At 44.8% G+C, this 17,231-nt stretch overlaps 1 protein-coding gene across 4 annotated transcripts in view; it reads left to right on the plus strand.

Annotated features, from left to right (window-relative positions):
- Positions 1-445: 445 nt before the first annotated feature.
- ZYG11B (zyg-11 family member B, cell cycle regulator) overlaps positions 446-17,231 on the plus strand; it is a 116,783-nt gene continuing 99,997 nt past the window's right edge. For 2 of the 4 annotated variants that reach the window (XM_055235243.2, XM_063613844.1), the window contains exon 1: positions 446-730. In XM_055235243.2, coding sequence (XP_055091218.1) covers positions 701-730 — 30 coding nt within the window. In that variant the 5' untranslated portion in view covers positions 446-700. The remainder of the gene's footprint in view (positions 731-17,231) is intronic. The other 2 variants (XM_063613843.1, XM_063613842.1) reach the window with 2 other exon arrangements.

The following is a 17,231-nucleotide window of genomic DNA, read 5'->3' on the forward strand; positions in this document are numbered from 1 at the left end:
AAAAAAGAAAGAAAGGAAGGAAGAAGGTTGCGATGGGAGTTAGAGGATTAAAATTGAGATTGTAGAGAAGTTACAATTATTCGTATGAGCATGAGAGTGAGAGGCTGAGCCAAGAATGATCCCTAGAGAAGAATCTGAGAGGCCAGAGGGTTGGAAGAATTAAGCGAATTTTGAAATAACCAAGAGTTATGACAATAGTAGTAATGAATGACAGTGAACCAGAAGCCCAAATCTTAGAGGATGATGGTGAATGACAGAGGAGTCTATAGGTGACCGAAGCGAGTGGTGCTCTAATTTCTCGTCATGATGTAATATTTAAAGGTCTTCATATTTTGAAGGGATGCTAGGATTTGGGTGTGTGTGGCTCCTTTAAGGGCCTGGAAGGGGGAGAAGCTGGAGGTTGGGCTGGGGGGCGGGACCCCCCGGCTGAGTCTGCGCATTGAGAGGGGAGGCGGGTCCAGGCGCGGGCTCGCGCGCCCGGGCGGGTCCTCGCGGGGGCGGAGTCTGCGCTCCGGTTCGGGCTGCGGCTGCGGCTGCGGCTGCGGCTGCTGCTGTTACACTTCTAGCTTGAGGGAAAGAGGCCGAGGCCTGGGCCAAGCCCGGAGCCGCCGCTCGCCGGAGCCTCCTGGAGCCTCCGCGCCGGCTCAGCCTGGGGGCGGGCTCCGGTCCAGCCCGCCGCCGCACCCAGGACGGAGGCTGCATGCCCGAGGACCAGGCCGGCGCAGCCATGGTGAGGGAGCAAGGCCTGCCCTAGCCGCAGCCGCCCGCCACCCTAGCCCCCGCCCGTCGCGCTAGCCCCTGCGGTCTTGCCCCTCCCTGTCTCTGGTGTCCCCTCGGGCTCCCTGCCTTTACCTCTCTCCCTCGTTACCGCCCCCTCGGTGTTCAGCTCCTCCTTCCCCGTGCTCCCCCATTCACCTGCTTCGGTGAACCCCTTTAGGTGACACCCCCTGAATCTCCCTTCTCCCCAATGACATCCTTTTTAATCACCCCCAGTGACAGCCTTTTTCGCATTCCCTTTGTCGCCCACTCCTTGTCCTTTAACCCTAACCCTTCCTTCCTTTCTCCTCTATCATTTTGCCTTTTTTTCCTCTTATGTGATTTTTACTTTCCCCCCTTTCTTCCCTAGTTTTCGTTGCTCTTCCTTGCTCTTCTCACCCCTCTTCACCATTTTATCTCCACTGCCCCCTCCTCTCCGTGTTCCTTCTCCCCTTCGTCCTCTCCCATCCACGTTTCCTCTTCCCTTATCGGATGTCCTCGCTCGGTTCGCCGTCGCAGCTGTCCCCATTTCCTTCTACGGGCTTCAGGGGTCTAAGCAGGAACAATTTGAGGACTGTTGCTTCCCGGGAACTGTAGGGCGGGCAGATAGAGATTTGTAGGCTTGCTTCTTCCTTTTCGTTTTTGGAGGCATCGAAGAGATCCTGGAAGCCTATTTACCTAGTGTCATTGCAAAACCGAAGTGGTGTGTTACAGAGCAATGAAGTGAGGGCCAGCATGCATACTGTGACCTCAGGAGAGATCTAGTCTTTTGACAGAAATAGCTAAAAAATGTTCTGAATTTCTTTTTTATTTTGAGCATCTTTTAATGTGGAGGTGCAGTTGGAGAAGTTTAAAAATAGTTATTTACAAGCTTGGCTATTATTACTTAAAACAAATGATTTGTTTTCATTTGGAGGCAGAGACCAAGGGCATTTGAGGACTGACAATCAGGTTGGCAGGTTGTGACAGTCTCTTTAAACCTTCTAAAGAGTTCATTCGTTTTGCCCTGTCTGCCTTTAGTTGGGAGAACCTTATATTTGCAAATTTTCTTTCTGTTTGAAAATAGGTTGAGGCTTCAGTTGGTTTTTTCATTGAGTTGGGTTATAAGTGGTTTGCTGTACAGTTATTGAAAACATTGCTCCATCATATGCAACAAGCTAAATTTTGGCCTCTGGGAGGAATAAGGCAAAACTAAGTCCTGATAATTATGTTCCCCTAGGAGGTTAGTCAGTTTCTTTTTTTCCCTCCATTTGTTTTTAGAAAAGTGATGTACTATAAAATTATTTAATCTATGAATTTTCCCTAACTCGCTCCTGCGTTTTTAGTCTGTCATTTTCCTGTGTCTGTCTCCTTCACTTTCACACACTGTTATTGTATGCTAACTTGTTTCTCCCTGTGGAATGTAAGATCTAGGTAGCAACCGTGCCTTACTTATTATTCCAAGTGCCCAGGCCAGCTAGGTGCTTGAATGATTCACTTTATGGTCTCATTTCCCACCTGACTAGTATAAACTTAAACTGAAATTTGAGGTAACTTAGTGGACTACACAGAAAGAGTGAGTTTGAGAATTGTTGTTTGGAGACGATCTTGCTGTGTGGCCCAGGCTGGAGTGCAGTGGCACAATCATGGCTCTTTGCAGCCTTGAACTCCTGGGGTCAAGCGATCTTCCCACCTCAGCCTCACAAGTAGCTGGTACCACAGGCATGGACTACTGTGCCCCGCTAATTTGTAAAACTTTTTGTAGAAATGGAGTTTTGCTGTGTTGCCCAGTCTGGTCTTGACCTCCTGGATTCAAGCTATCCTCCCACCTTGGCCTCCCAAAGTGCTAGAATTACAGTCATGAGCCATCATGCCTGGGCAGAGTATCTTAATTTTGGTGCAAAAATGATATTGAGTGAGGTATGATGATATGCTTTTCAGAATAAAGAGCTATCCTACCTAAGACATTACACTGCTAGATTTTTGAAAGTGTGGGCCCTTCTATTGAGAACGAATGTATGAGAGGGAGGAGTTATGAACTTCCCTTTGAGGTATTTAGGATCCAAAAGTGTCCTCTGAGCTGGGCCTGAAAGTCGAATAGGATTTATATAGATCATTTTGGGAAGGGGAAGAATGCCTCATTGTGAATGTGAGTAGCAAGTAGAAAGGATCCCCTCACAGGGATTTTTTTTTTTTTTTTTGAGACGGAGTCTCGCTCTGTCGCCCAGGCTGGAATGCAGTGGTGCAGTCTCTGCTCACTGCAAGCTCCGCCTCCCAGGTTCACGCCATTCTCCTGCCTCAGCCTCTCCGAGTAGCTGGGACTACAGGCGCCCGCCACCACGCCCGGCTAATTTTTTTTTGTATTTTTAGTAGAGACGGGGTTTCACTGTGGTCTCGATCTCCTGACCTCGTGATCCGCCCGCCTCGGCCTCCCAAAGTGCTGGGATTACAAGCGTGAGCCACCGCGCCCGTCCTTTTTTTTTTTTTTTTTTTAAAGAAAGAAAGTAGGGGACCGGGCGCGGTGGCTCACGCTTGTAATCCCAGCACTTTGGGAGGCCGAGGCGGGCGGATCACGAGGTCAGGAGATCGAGACCACGGTGAAACCCCGTCTCTACTAAAAATACAAAAAATTAGCCGGGCGTGGTGGCGGGCGCCTGTAGTCCCAGCTACTCGGAGAGGCTGAGGCAGGAGAATGGCGTGAACCCGGGAGGCGGAGCTTGCAGTGAGCCGAGATCGCGCCACTGCACTCCAGCCTGGGTGACAGAGTGAGACTCCGTCTCAAAAAAAAAAAAAAGAAAGAAAGTAGGAAGGAATTAGGATGCATTGTAGGAAGTGGTATTACCCTTATATAGCATGGAAGGATGCAAGAATGAAGATGTGTAGTAGGAAATGAGGCTAGCTAAGATACTGTCTTAGCCCATTCAATCTACTGTAACAAAATACCATAAACTAGGTAGCTTGTCAGCAACAGAAATTTATTTCTCAGAGTTTGGAAGGCTGGGAAGTCCAAAATCAATTCCCCAGCGGATTCGGTGTCTCGTGAGGGCTCTTCCTAAGTCACCTTTTCACTGTTTTCACACATGGTGGCAGGGGCCAGGCAGCTCTCTGGGGCCTCTTTTTTAAGGGCACTAATCTCATTCATGTGGGCACTACACTGGTGATCTAATCACTTCCCAATGGCCCCACCTCTTCATACCATTACCTTGGGGGTTAGGATTCCAACATATGAATTTAGGGAGACAGAAACGTTCAGACCACAGCAGACATATTAGGCATGATTATGTTTTAAACTTTGCATCTAATTAACTTGATTTTTCCTTGCTTGTTAAAACATACACACACAGAGTAACAGTTTATGTATGGGAGAGGTGAGGAGAAGGCAGAATATTAGCTTATTTTGAGCTAGGAATTATCAGTAAAGGCCACTTTTCCTCGTGCAATATTTTTGTAGATAATAAATACAGTTGAATGAATGATTATTATAAAGCTTTGTATTTTATATTTGTTAAATGTTAATTAGGTTGTGTTTGAATAGTTAAGATGTTTAAGATGAATTCTTGGCTGGGCGTGGTGGCTCACACCTGTAATTCCAGCACTTTGGGAGGCCAAGGCAGGCAGATCACCTGAGGTCAGGAGTTTGAGACCAGCCTGGCCAACATGGCAAAACCTCGTCTCTACTAAAAATACAAAAATTAGCTGGGTGTGGTGGCTCACGCCTGTAATCCCAGCTACTTGGGAGGCTGAGGTAGGAGAGTCACTTGAACCCAGGAGGCGGAGGTTGCAGTGAACTGAGGGCAGGGCCTGAGAGTTTGCAGTTCTTTTTTTTGAGGCAGGGTCTTGCTGTGTCCCTAAGCTGGAGTGCAGTGGCATGATCACAGCTCACTGCAGCCTTGACTTCCCAGGCTCAAGCGATCCTCTCACCTCAGCCTCCCAAGTAGCTGGGACCACAGGTGCCCATCATCACACCTGGCTAATTTTTATATTTTTTGTAGAGATGGGGTTTCGCCATGTTGCCTAGGCTGGCCTCAAACTCCTGGGCTCCAGTGATCCTCGCGCCTCAGCCTCCCCAGAGTGCTGGAATTATAGACGTGAACCACTATGAAAGTTTGCATTTCTGTCAAAACCCACGTAATGCTGATGCTGCTGGTCTGTGAACCACAATTTGAGAACTACTGGTCTAAGACATAGTCCTTACTTTTAATCTAACAATGTTTGTGGAGTGTCTTTGACTGTGTTGGCATTGGGGAAATCACAGATAGTAAAACAGATGTGACCTGTGGCATTTTTCATCTCATGTATATAGAGTAATTTTATTTTATTATTTATTTATTTATTTTGAGATAGGGTCTCGCTCTGCCGCCTAGACTGGAGTGCAGTGGCATGATTACGGCTCATTGCAGCCTCAAACCCCTAGGCTCAAGCAGTCCTTCCAGCTCAGCCTCGCAAGTAAAGCTAGGACTTCAAGTGTGCTCTATTATGTGCAGCTGATTTTTTGTTTTTGTGTAGAGAAGAGATCTCCCTGTGTTGGCCAGGCTGGTATCAAACTCCCGGCCTCCAGTGATCTTCCGGCTTTGGCCTCCCAAAGTGCTGGGATTACAGGCACAAGCCACTGCATCCAAGCTGTATACAGTAATTTTAAATGTGAAGAGTTTTAATATATCTTGAGTGTGCTGAAAAAGGACAAGTTGATAGCTGGGCATGGTGGTGCATGCCTGTAGTACCATCTGCTCTAGAACCTGAGGTGGGAGACTCACTTGAGCCCAGCAGTTCAAGGCTGCATTGAGTTATGATCATGCCACTGCACACCAGCCTGGGCAACAGAGCGAGACCTCATTAAAAAAAAAAAAAAAAAAAATAGCCGGGCGCGGTGGCTCACGCCTGTAATCCCAGCACTTTGGGAGGCTGAGGCGGGCGGATCACAAGGTCAGGAGATCGAGACCATCCTGGCTAACGCGGTGAAACCCCGTCTCTACTAAAAATACAAAAAATTAGCCAGGCGTAGTGGCGGGCGCCTGTAGTCCCAGCTACTAGGGAGGCTGAGGCAGGAGAATGGCGTGAACCGGGGAGGCGGAGCTTGAAGTGAGCAGATACTGCGCCACTGCACTCCAGCCTGGGGGACAGAGCAAGACTCCGTCTCAAAAAAAAAAAAAAAATAGTAAGGAAAGAAAAGAGAAGTTGTGGAATAATGGAATGGAATAGTTAGGAGTGGCTCTGCAGAGGGTCTTACTTTCAGGTAGAGAACTGAGGGATTAAATTGTAGGAGTTATGTAAAGAATAGTCCAGATAGGCCGGGTGCAGTGGCTCATGCTTGTAATCCTAACACTTTGAGAGGCCGAAGTGGGTGGATCACCTGAGGTCAGGAGTTCGAGACCAGCCTGACCAATATGGAGAAACCCCGTCTCTACTAAAAATGCAAAAATAAGCTGTGCATGGTGGCAGGCGCCTGTAATCCCAGCTACTCGGGAGGCTGAGGCAGGAGAATTGCTTGAACCTGGGAGGTGGAGGCTGCAGTGTGAGCCGCGATTGTGCCACTGCACTCCAGCCTGGGCAATAGAGTGAGGCTCCGTCTCAAAAAAAAAAAAAAGAGTCCAGACAGAAGGAGCAGCATGTGCAAATGACCTGTGGTGATACTCTGTCTTGCCTGCCTAACTCTAACATATCCTGGAGTTCTCAATTCAAGGAACTCAGGGAAACCCTGTCCAAAAAACCTAGGTCACTCCCCTCTTTATTATGTAGCACTTTTTCATTGAATACGTAGCAACAGTAATTTTATATTTCTTACAGTAATTATTTGATTAGAGTCTCTTTCCATGTCCAGAATATAAAAATCATTGATAAAGACATGATTTTTGACCAGTTCCTAAGGGCTAGGTGATGTTCTAGGCACTGTGATTACAGAAATTAAAAAAAGACATGGGGTACAGTGAGGGGATACACAATAAATACATCTATAAATGTATAATTACAATAGTTATATAATAAATACTAAGAAAAAATAAACCGGGCTAAGATATAAAGTGATATTGTGTGTGTGTGAGAGGGCAACTATTTTAGATAGGATGGTTAAGCAGTAACACTAATAGCTTTTATTTATTTATTTATTTTTGAGACAGGATCTCACTCTGTCACCCAGGCTGGAGTTCAGTGGTGCAACCACGGCTTGCTGCAGTCTCGACCTCCCAGGCCCAAGCCATCCTCCCGCCTCATCCAACTCAAGCAGCTGGGACTACAGGCGTGCAGTACCACGCCAGGCTAATTTTTGTATTTTTGTAGAGATGGTGTTTCACCATGTTGCCCAAGCTGCTCTCAAACTCCTGGACTCACGTGATCTGCCCACTTCGGCTTCCCAAAGTCCTGGGATTACAGGTCTGAGCCACCGTGCCCAGCCTATTTTTTTCTTATGACAGTGACATTTTGAACTAAAAAGATGGAAGTTATTATTGATATCAGTAAATGTGTTCTTGAAACTTGAAAAAGGATATGTGTAGGGGAATCAATAAATAAATTGAAATCCGTTCCAAACTTACGGGTTATTTTCGTTAGGTAAAGCTCATGTGTGGAAGCAATTGTATACAAAGACAGAATTATTTCCTATTTCAGTAAAATTTACAAACAAGACTCAGCTAGTTCTCTGTAGGATCATCATTCTAGTCATTTTCAGAGTATCTTGCGTTGAATTTCTCTACATAAAATTATCTTGTTACTGAGAAAGTTCTATCAAATTTTACTCTGTGGTTTTATAGGTTCCCTTGATTTCAAAATAATAGTAATATCTCTTAAATAGAATGTTAGTTTTTATTCTTTTTTATTACATGTGTTTGTTCTAGAGGTCATGCTTAATGATTTCCAAGAGTGTATTTTTTGTGTAGTTTTTGTGACGCTGGGCATGGTGGCTCACACCTGTAATCCACATTTGTAATCCCATCACTTTGGGAGACAAAGGTGGGTGGATCGCTTGAGCCCAGGAGTCTGAGACCAGCTTGGACAGCATAGTGAGACCCTGTCTCTACACAGAATGAAAAAATTAGCACACATCTGGGGTCTCAGCTACACAGGATGCTGAGGTGGGACGATTGCTTGAGCCTAGGAGGTTGAAGCTGCAGTGAGCAGGGTTCACACCACTGCACTCCAGGCTGGGCAACAGAGCAAGCCACTGTCAAATCAATCAATCAATCAATCAATCAGATATCTTGATGTATCATTTAAGAATCATGATCAGATAAATGTACTCATTTATTCTTTTTTTTTTTTTTTTGAGACGGAGTCTCGCTCTGTCACCCAGGCTGGAGTGCGGTGGCACGATCTCTGCTCACTGCAAGCTCCGCCTCCCGGTTTCACGCCATTCTCCTGCCTCAGCCTCCTGAGTAGCTGGGACTACAGGCGCCCGCCACCACACCCTGCTAATTTTTTTTTTTTTTTTTTTTTTTTTTGAGACGGAGTCTCGCTCTTTCACCCAGGCTGGAATGCAGTGGCGCGATCTCAGCTCACTGCATGCTCCGCCCCCCGGGGTTCACGCCATTCTCCTGCCTCAGCCTCCCGCGTAGCTGGGACTACAGGCGCCCGCCACCTCGCCCGGCTAATTTTTTTTTTGTATTTTTAGTAGAGACGGGGTTTCACCGTGTTAGCCAGGATGGTCTCGATCTCCTGACCTCGTGATCCACCCGCCTCGGCCTCCCAAAGTGCTGGGATTACAGGCGTGAGCCACCGCGCCCGGCCTACCCTGCTAATTTTTTGTATATTTTAGTAGAGACGGGGTTTCACCATGTTAGCCAGGATGGTCTCGATCTCCTGACCTCGTGATCCGCCCACCTCGGCCTCCCAAAGTGCTGGGATTACAGCGTGAGCCACCGCGCCTGGCCTTATTCTTTTATTTCGTCATCAATGTACTTATATTTCTTGTCTTTAATAGTTTGTTGTACAAAGAAAAGCTACTGTATTCAGTGTTCAGATTAAGTTATAACAATGGAATGACTTTATCATGAGCCATTCTCCTAATTCCCACTAATTGACACACGTTCAGTAGATAAATTGTTGGATACTCTCAAACTATTCTATTTTTATAAAGGAGAAAAGTTTAGATAATTATTAAATATTCAAAAATATACAAATTGAAATAGACATAATTTTTTTTGTTTGTTTGTTTTTTCATAGTGACAGGGTCTTGCTCTGTGGCCTAGGCTGGAGTGCAGTGGTGTAATCATAGCTGACTATAACCATGAACTCCTGGGCTCAGATGATCTCTTGCCTCATCCTCCTGAGTTGCTGGGACCACAGGCATATGCCAGCATGCCCAGCTAATTTTTTTTATTTTTGTAGAGGTAGTGTCTAGATTATGTTGCCCAGGCTGGTCTCAAACTCCTGGGCTCAAGTGATCCTCCTGCCTCAGCTCCTCAGAGTGCTGGGATGTCAAGCCATGAGCCTGGCAGACATCAATATTGAATGTAATGATGTGACCCTATAGATGAATTGGGAAATGCCAGCTAAAATACTGCTTTTTTCATACGTCCTAAAACTAGCTCTTAAAGTATATTTAATAAGCGGTAGAAATAGTCATTATTAACAATGGAATAAAAGGTGTTTTTTTTTTTAAAGTCTCAATCTGTTGCCATCTCAAAAAAAAATAAAAAATAAAAAATTAGCCAGGTGTGGTAGCGCATGCCTGTGATACCAGCTACTCAGAAGGCTGAGGCAGGAGAACCACTTGAACCTGGGAGGCAGAGGTTGCAGTTAGTCGAGATCGCGCCATTGCACTCCAGCCTGGGCAACAAGAGTGAAACTCTGGCTTAAAAAAATAGTGATTTGGCAGTATAAGTTCAAGAACCACAAAATTGTACACACTCTCTGACCAATTTTCTTTTTCTTTTTCTTTTATTTTGAGATGGAGTTTCGCTCTTGTTGCCCAGGTTGGAGTGCAATGGTGCAATCTGGGCTCAACACAACCTCCGCCTGCGGGGTTCAAGTGATTTTCCTGCCTCAGCCCCCCCAAGTAGCTGGGATTTCAGGCATGTGCCACTGTGCTCAGCTAATTTTTGTATTTTTGGTAGAGACAGGGTTTCTCCGTGTTGGTCAGGCTTGTCTTGAACATCCCGACCTCAGGTGATCCGCCCGCCTCGGCCTCCCCAAGTGTTGGGATTACAGGCTTGAGCCACCACGCCTGGTCCAAATCACTTTTTTTTTTTTTTTTTTTTTGAGATGGAGTTTCGCTCTTGTTGCCCAGGCTAGGGTGCAATGGCGCAATCTCGGCTCACCGCAACCTCCGCCTCCCAGGTTCAAGCGGTTCTCCTGCCTCAGCCTCCCTAGTAGCTGGGATTACAGGCATGTGCCACCATGCCTGGCTAATTTTGTATCTTTCAATAGATACAAAACCCTTAGAGACGGGGTTTCTCCATGTTGGTCAGGCTGGTATCGAACTCCCAACCTCAGGTGATCCGCCTGCCTCAGCCTCCCAGAGTGCTGGGATTACAGGCATGAGCCACTGTGCCCGGCCCAAATCACTTTTCTAAAGCACTTTGAAGAAGAATATGTCTTCAGCACTTAAGTATTTCTTTGACAAACTTAATGCTACAAGTATTATTCTCACACTAAGTAATTGTGATTAAGATTTTTCAGGCTCATAAATGAAAGAAAAATAAATTCTATAGTAACTAGGCAAGGGTGGAATGAGAAGAGAAGACTGGGGGCGTGCCACTCTTCCTACTCAGAATTTTTTTTATTTTGAGGCAGAGTCTCTGTCTGCCACCCAGGCTGGAGTGCAGTGGCGCGATTTCGGCTCACTGCAACCTCCGCCTCCCGAGTTCAAGTGATTCTCCTGCCTCAGCCTTCTGAATGGCTGGAACTACAGGCGCCCACCGCCATGCCCGGCTAATTTTTGTAATTTTTAGAAGAGATGGGGTTTCACTATGTTGGCCAGGCTGGTCTCGAACTCCTGACCTCAAGTGATCTGCCTGCCTTGGTCTTCCTACTCAGAATTTTTAATTTCCTCCCTATTGTCTGAGACAATAGACCCTGTGAAGATACCTTTTTAACACTGAAAACCTTGAGAGACAGGACAGTAACATACTTTCAGGTTATGTTAATTGTGGGGGAGAAAAACCAAAAAGCAGGTCCGGTAGGAATTCAGTAATATTTTAAAATGATACTCTGTTAAGTCTAACATCTATTATGCATTAAAAATATCAAGATACTATTGTGTACAGAGTGTACTTTATATGTATGGGAATTTGCAAACTCCTTAAGATCCTTGTGGAGCCTGCAGTTTCGGCCCTGCTAGTTTACAGTGGTCTTATAGGGCTGCTGTGCTATACACATTGTACTGCACAACTCAGCTAACAGCCATTCATATAGACAGCAGTGAATCTACAGAGATCTGTATCCTGTGTACTTAGTGATGTCTAGCACATAGTAGGGACTCAGCAAATAGTTATTGAATGAAAGTGTTTTGTTTGTTTATTTATTTATTTATTTATTTATTTATTTTTTGAGATGGAGTTTCTCTCTGTCACCCAAGCTGAAGTGCAGTGGCGTGATCTCAGTTCACTAGAACCTCTGCCTCCCGGGATCAAGCGATTCTCCCACCTCAGCCTCCTGAGTAGCTGATATCACAGGCATGCACTACCAGGCCCAGCTAATTTTTTTCTTTTTCTTTTTCTTTTTTTTTTTTTTTGAGATGGATTCTTGCTCTGTCACCCAGGCTGGAGTGCAGTGGCACCATCTTGGCTCACTGCAACCTCGGCCTCCCAGGTTCAAGCAATTCTCTTGCCTCAGCCTCCTGAGTAGCTAGGATTACAGGCACCCGCCACCATGCCCAGCTAATTTTTGTATTTCTAGTGGAGACGAGGTTTCACCATGTTGGCCAGGCTGGTCTTGAACTCCTGACCTCAGGTGATCCGCCCACCTCGGCCTCCCAAAGTGCTGGAATTACAGGCTTGAGCCACCACGCCTGGCTAATTTTTGTATTTTTTAGTAGAAATGGGGTTTTGCCATGTTGGCCAGGCTGGTCTCGAACTCCTGTCCTCAAGTGATCTGTCCCTTTGGCCTCCCAGAGTGCTGGGATTACAGATGTGAGCCACTGTGCCTGGCCTGAAAGTGTTTTATGTAGTATACTGGGACCTTTATGATCTGATCTTTTTTACTGCTTTAGCCTTATTTCTCATTTTATGAGAAAAAGTCTTTACATTTTATGCTCAGTAATACTGAATGAACATTATGCTGTTTTTTGTGCCTCTAAGTTTTGCTTACACTGTTTCTTTTGCCTGGAATGCTGGGGTTTCACCATGTTTGCCAGGCTGGTCTCTAACTCCTGACCTCAAGTGATCTGCCCACCTCGGCCTCCCAAAGTGCTGGGATTACAGGCGTGAGCCATTGTGCCTGGTACTACTTCTTAATTATTAAACCTTCAAGTGTCCCTTTATGCCCTACCTCTTTTATGAAGGCTTTGGTTGCCTCCAGGAAACCTTGGGTTAGGCATTTCTGTATGCATCTCCTGTACGGTGTATGTGCCCTGGTTATAGCAGTTGTTTTCTGTGGTATTATTATTTGTTAATGAGGCTGGCTGTGTCTCCAGATTGTGAACTCTTTGAGGGCAGGACAGTGCTGTGTTTTTACAGTTTCATGTCATAAGCACTTAGCATAGTGCTTGACATGTAGTAAGTACTTATCAATATTGAACTGAACAATATTGGCTGGGCGTGGTGGCTCACGCCTGTAATCCCAGCACTTTGGGAGGCCGAGGCGGGTGGATCACCTGAGGTCAGGAGTTCAAGACTGCCTGGCTAACATGGTGGGATCCCATGTCTACTAAAAATACAAAATTAGTTGTGCATGGTGGCATGCCTGTAATCTCAGCTATTCAGGAGGCTGAGGCAAGAGAGTTGGTTGAACCCAGGAGACAGGTTGCAGTGAGCCAAGATCGTGCCATTGCACCCCAGCCTGGGCAACAAGAGCAAAACTCTGTCTCAAAAAAACCAAAACAATACTGAGCAGTACAATGTTTGTTCAGTGTGTGTTTGATAGAGAATTGCATAAGGTAATGTTAACTGAGATGTTGTGATAGATGAAAAAAATTGAACACTCTGTACAGGTCCCCTGAGGTGAAAAGAGTTTGGATAGGTAGGAAATGTTAGATCAGATAGTTTATTTTACTAGCCTAAATGGCACTTTTGACCTAAGATAAATGTTCTGTCCACAAGGATTTAACAGGAAGAGCTGAGAAGACAGCCTCGTGATTTTGAGATGAATTGCGAAGCAGTATCCCTTTGTATAAACACTTGAAAGTCACTTGTCTATATAATTTGTAGAGGTGTCCTTCCAGAGAGTAGAATGTTTAAACTCAGATAGTAAATAGTCAGTTACTGCTAAATCTAGAGGGGTGGTTAATTCTTTTAAAAACTTTTATTAACTTTTTCTTTATTTTTATTTTTTTGAGACAGGGTCTTCACTCTGTCGCCCAGGCTGGAGTATAGTGGTGGCATCTTGGCTCACTGCAGCCTGTGCCTCCCGGATTCAAGCAATTCTCCTGCCTCAGCCTCCTAAGTGGCTGGGACTACAGGTGTTTGACACCATGCCCTGCTCATTTTGGTACTTTTTTAGTAGAGTCCCGGTTTCACCATGTTGGCCAGGCTAGTCTCCACTCCTAAGCTCAAGTGATCTGCCCGCCTCAGCCTCCCAAAGTGCTGAGATTACAGGCATGAGCCACCACACCTGGCCTTAATAGCTTTATATAAAGATCTTTTGTTTTTTCTTCTTTGTTATCTTCAGTTCTCCTTTGTATAAATGTTTTTCTTAGGTGTCTTAATGCCTATTCAATGTCTTATTTTTCTTTTCTGAGGACTTTTTTTTTTTGAGATGGAGTTTCGCTCTTGTTGTCAAGGCTGGAGTGCAATGGTGTGATCTCGGCTCACCGCAACCACTGCCTCCCCGCAACCTCACCTCCCAAGTTCAAGTGATTCTCCTGCCACAGCCTCCTGAGTAACTGGGATTACAGGCATGTGCCACCACACCTGGCTAATTTTGTATTTTTAGTAGAGATGGGGTTTCTCCATGTTGGTCTCAAACTTCCGACCTCAGGTGATCCGCCCACCTCAGCCTCCCAAAGTTCTGGGATTACAGGTGTGAGCCACTATGCCCGGCCAGGACTTTTTTTTTAAAGCTGGAATATTCTTGGTTATATAACATTTATAATTTTCATTTCATAGGCCCTGTAACCTTTTTTTTTTTTTGGAGACAGAGTCTCACTGTATCACCCAGGCTGAAGTACAGTGACACGATCTTGGCTCACTGCCACCTCCACCTCCGCTTCCCAGGGTCAAGTGATTCTCCTGCCTCAGCCCCCGAGTGGTTGGGATTACAGTTACCCCTCACCACGCCTGGCTAATTTTTGTAGTTTTAGCAGAGACAGAGTTTCACCATGTTGGCCATGTGGGTCTTGAACTCTTGACCTCCGGTGATCTGCCCACCTCGGCCTCCCAAAGTGCTGGAATTACAGGTGTGAGCCAGAGCCACAGTGCGCAGCTGGCCCTGTAAACTTTCACAAGTCATTTTAACTCTCTATGCCTCCATTTTTAAATTTGTAAAATGAAAAGGTTATATTAATCCTCTGTGTGATTCCTTCCATCTCTTAAAGAAAAGGTAGTAAGATTCTAGCAAGTTAAAGGCAAGTATTATAGTCCAGTAGATACATTCTACTATGGGATCTGGGCAAACTGTTTTTATAGGCTTAAATTTTGTGGAAACTTGAGCTCTAACCTCTCTGAATGTATTACCCACCTTTTTCACACCAGAGACCTTTTATTTCAATTAAGTTAATATTCGCAAAGTACTTTGTTTTATTTATTTATTTTAATTTGTTTTTTTTGAGAGAGTCTCGCTCTGAAGCTCTGGCTGGAGTGCAGTAGCACGGTCTTGGCTCACTACCACCTCTGCCTCCCAGGTTCAAGTGATTCTCCTGCCTCAGCCTCCCAGGCACCCACCACCACACCTGGCTAATTTTTATATTTTCAGTAGAGATACGGTTTCACCATGTTGGCCGGGCTGGTCTTGAACTCCTGACCGCAAGTGATCTGCCTGCCTCAGCCTCCCAAAGTGCTGGTATTACAGGCATGAGCCACGCTCCTGGCCCTTGTTTTAAAGGTATTTTCATGGATATCCCATTTATTCCTCATTACCATTTTGTGGGATAGTCAGGTTTAGCTTCAGTTTTTCAGATAAGGAAACTGAGAAGTTAATTGACTTTCCTAAGGTCACACAGCTAGTAAGTAGCAGAGCCAGGACTGACTGTGCAAGCCCAGTGTTCTTTCCATTATTAACCTCACTTCTCTGTTTACCTTATTATATTTCAAAACTCCTGGTTATTGTAGGTAACAGGAAAATAATGCTAAAGTATCTCTTTGAGTTGACAATTCCTGTGATCTGCTCAATGGCCACTGACCTGAATTTTTGTTTTGTTTCCTAGAATAGCTTTATCACATGACCTTAGATGAAAGAGGAGGGCATTTATGTAGCTTTCCAGCTCTTGATCTTTTTTAGGTAGAACTCTACCTCCTTGCCCTTTAGCACATATCCGCTTGCCATAGTGGCCAGGCCTTAAAGTGATATGTGCAAGAAGCTTGCTTTACTTGCTTTTCAATTTGTCATCTAGGAGTCTCCAAAGAGTAGTTGGTGTTCTTTTAAAAAGAAAAACAATTCCCCATAGTTTATACCAAATAGTTCAAGATATCTGTACCCTTGAACACAATATTATCTATTATCTGTGATCTACGCCCTTGGTACTACCTTCTTTTTTTTTTTTTTTTGAGACAGGGTCTCTGTCACCCAGGCTGGGGTGCAAGTGGCAGGATCTCAGCTCACTGCGACCTCCGCCTCCGGGGTTCAAGCAATTCTCATGGCTCAGTCTGCTGAGTAGCTTGGATTACAGGCATGCGCCACCACCCCCAGCTAATTTTTTGTATTTTTAGTAGAGACGGGGTTTCACCATGTTGGCCAGGCTGGTCTCCAACTCCTGGCCTCAAGTGATCCGCCCACCTTGGCCTTCCAAAGTGCTGGGATTACAGGTGTGAGCCACTGCGCCCTGCTGGTACTACCTTCTTGACCTTCCTCTTTGTCTGTAGAATGATTGCAGTTGGGGCGGGGGAGGGTAAAGGGATTAGATCGTATCTAAGGTTATAGTAGATGTTTATTTCCGGAAGCCTGACTTGGTTGAATTAGTAATAGAAAATAAAAGTTTTTGCTGGGCAGGGTGGCTCATGCCTGTAATCCCAGCACTTTGGGAGTCCGAGGCGGGCAGATAAACTGAGGTCAGGAGTTCGAGATCAGCCTGGCCAACATGGTGAAACCCCATCTCTACTAAAAATACAAAAAGTAGCCGGGTGTGGTGGCATGCACCCGAAATCCCAGCTACTTGGGAGGCTAAGGCAGGAGTATCGCTTGAACCCAAGAGGCAGAGGTCACATTGAGCTGAGATTGTGCCATTGCACTCCAGCCTGGGGCAAAAGAGTGAGACTTCGTCTCAAAAAAAAGAAAAGAAAAGAAAGTTTTAAAAAATCCCAAACAAATGTATATTAATAACTTGAACAAAATGTTTGTTGACATTTACCAACCACTGTGGAGGCCATAGTGGTATCACTGACCACATGAAAACAAGAAGGGTAAAGTCTGCTGAAGAAGTGTCAGGATCTACTTTATGCAGCTGCAGAAGGTATATATGCATACGACTCTGCAACATAACTTACATTTAGAGAAATGACTATGCTAAGTGATTGCACTAATTATCAACCACAAGTGTTTATGTGTAAAGGGAAGCAATAGTTCTTTTGCGTCACTGTCAGTAGAAGAACTTTGAAAGCAGTTACATAATTCCAGTTTTAGTTCAGTGTCATCAGGTATTTCAAATAAGTAAATCATTTAAGTTAATTCAAAAAAAAAAAAAAAAAAACCCAAACAACTAAGAGGAGATTTTCCATGGAGTATTACGATGAGAAGTCAGAGATATCTAATATCTCAATTTCTCATAGGTACCTGTGAACTCAAATGATATTTGAGTGCCTTTCAGTTTCATTTTGGTTTCAAGGCTAGACTTGGGACTTAATATTTCTCTCTGGACATGTAGTCTTTTTCTCTAGAGGCAAATATGTATTTTAATTGTGCTTAACAATAAATTTGTGCTTGAGTTTTCATTTATTCGTGCAATAAACATTTAGTGCCCACTATGTAGTAGGCATTGTTTTAGGCTCTGAGAATACAGTAGTGAAGAAAACGCGGGGTTTTTTTCTATGCAGCTGATATTCTGTGGTAATAACATTTATTGAGCAGGTAGTATATGCCAGTTACTGTTCTCAGTGTGTTGCATTTAGAATTTATTTAATTCTGACAACAATCCTATGACATAGGTACTGCTCTTGTCTTCATTTTACAATCATGAAACTGAGGTTCAGGGAGATTAAGTACTTTGCTTAAGGTTATATAGGTTTGTGAATGGTAGAGGCTGCATTTTAATCCAGGCA

The sequence above is a fragment of the Symphalangus syndactylus genome, chromosome 19 (genome assembly GCF_028878055.3).
Source record: "Symphalangus syndactylus isolate Jambi chromosome 19, NHGRI_mSymSyn1-v2.1_pri, whole genome shotgun sequence".
In the NCBI taxonomy this organism is placed as follows: domain Eukaryota; kingdom Metazoa; phylum Chordata; class Mammalia; order Primates; family Hylobatidae; genus Symphalangus; species Symphalangus syndactylus.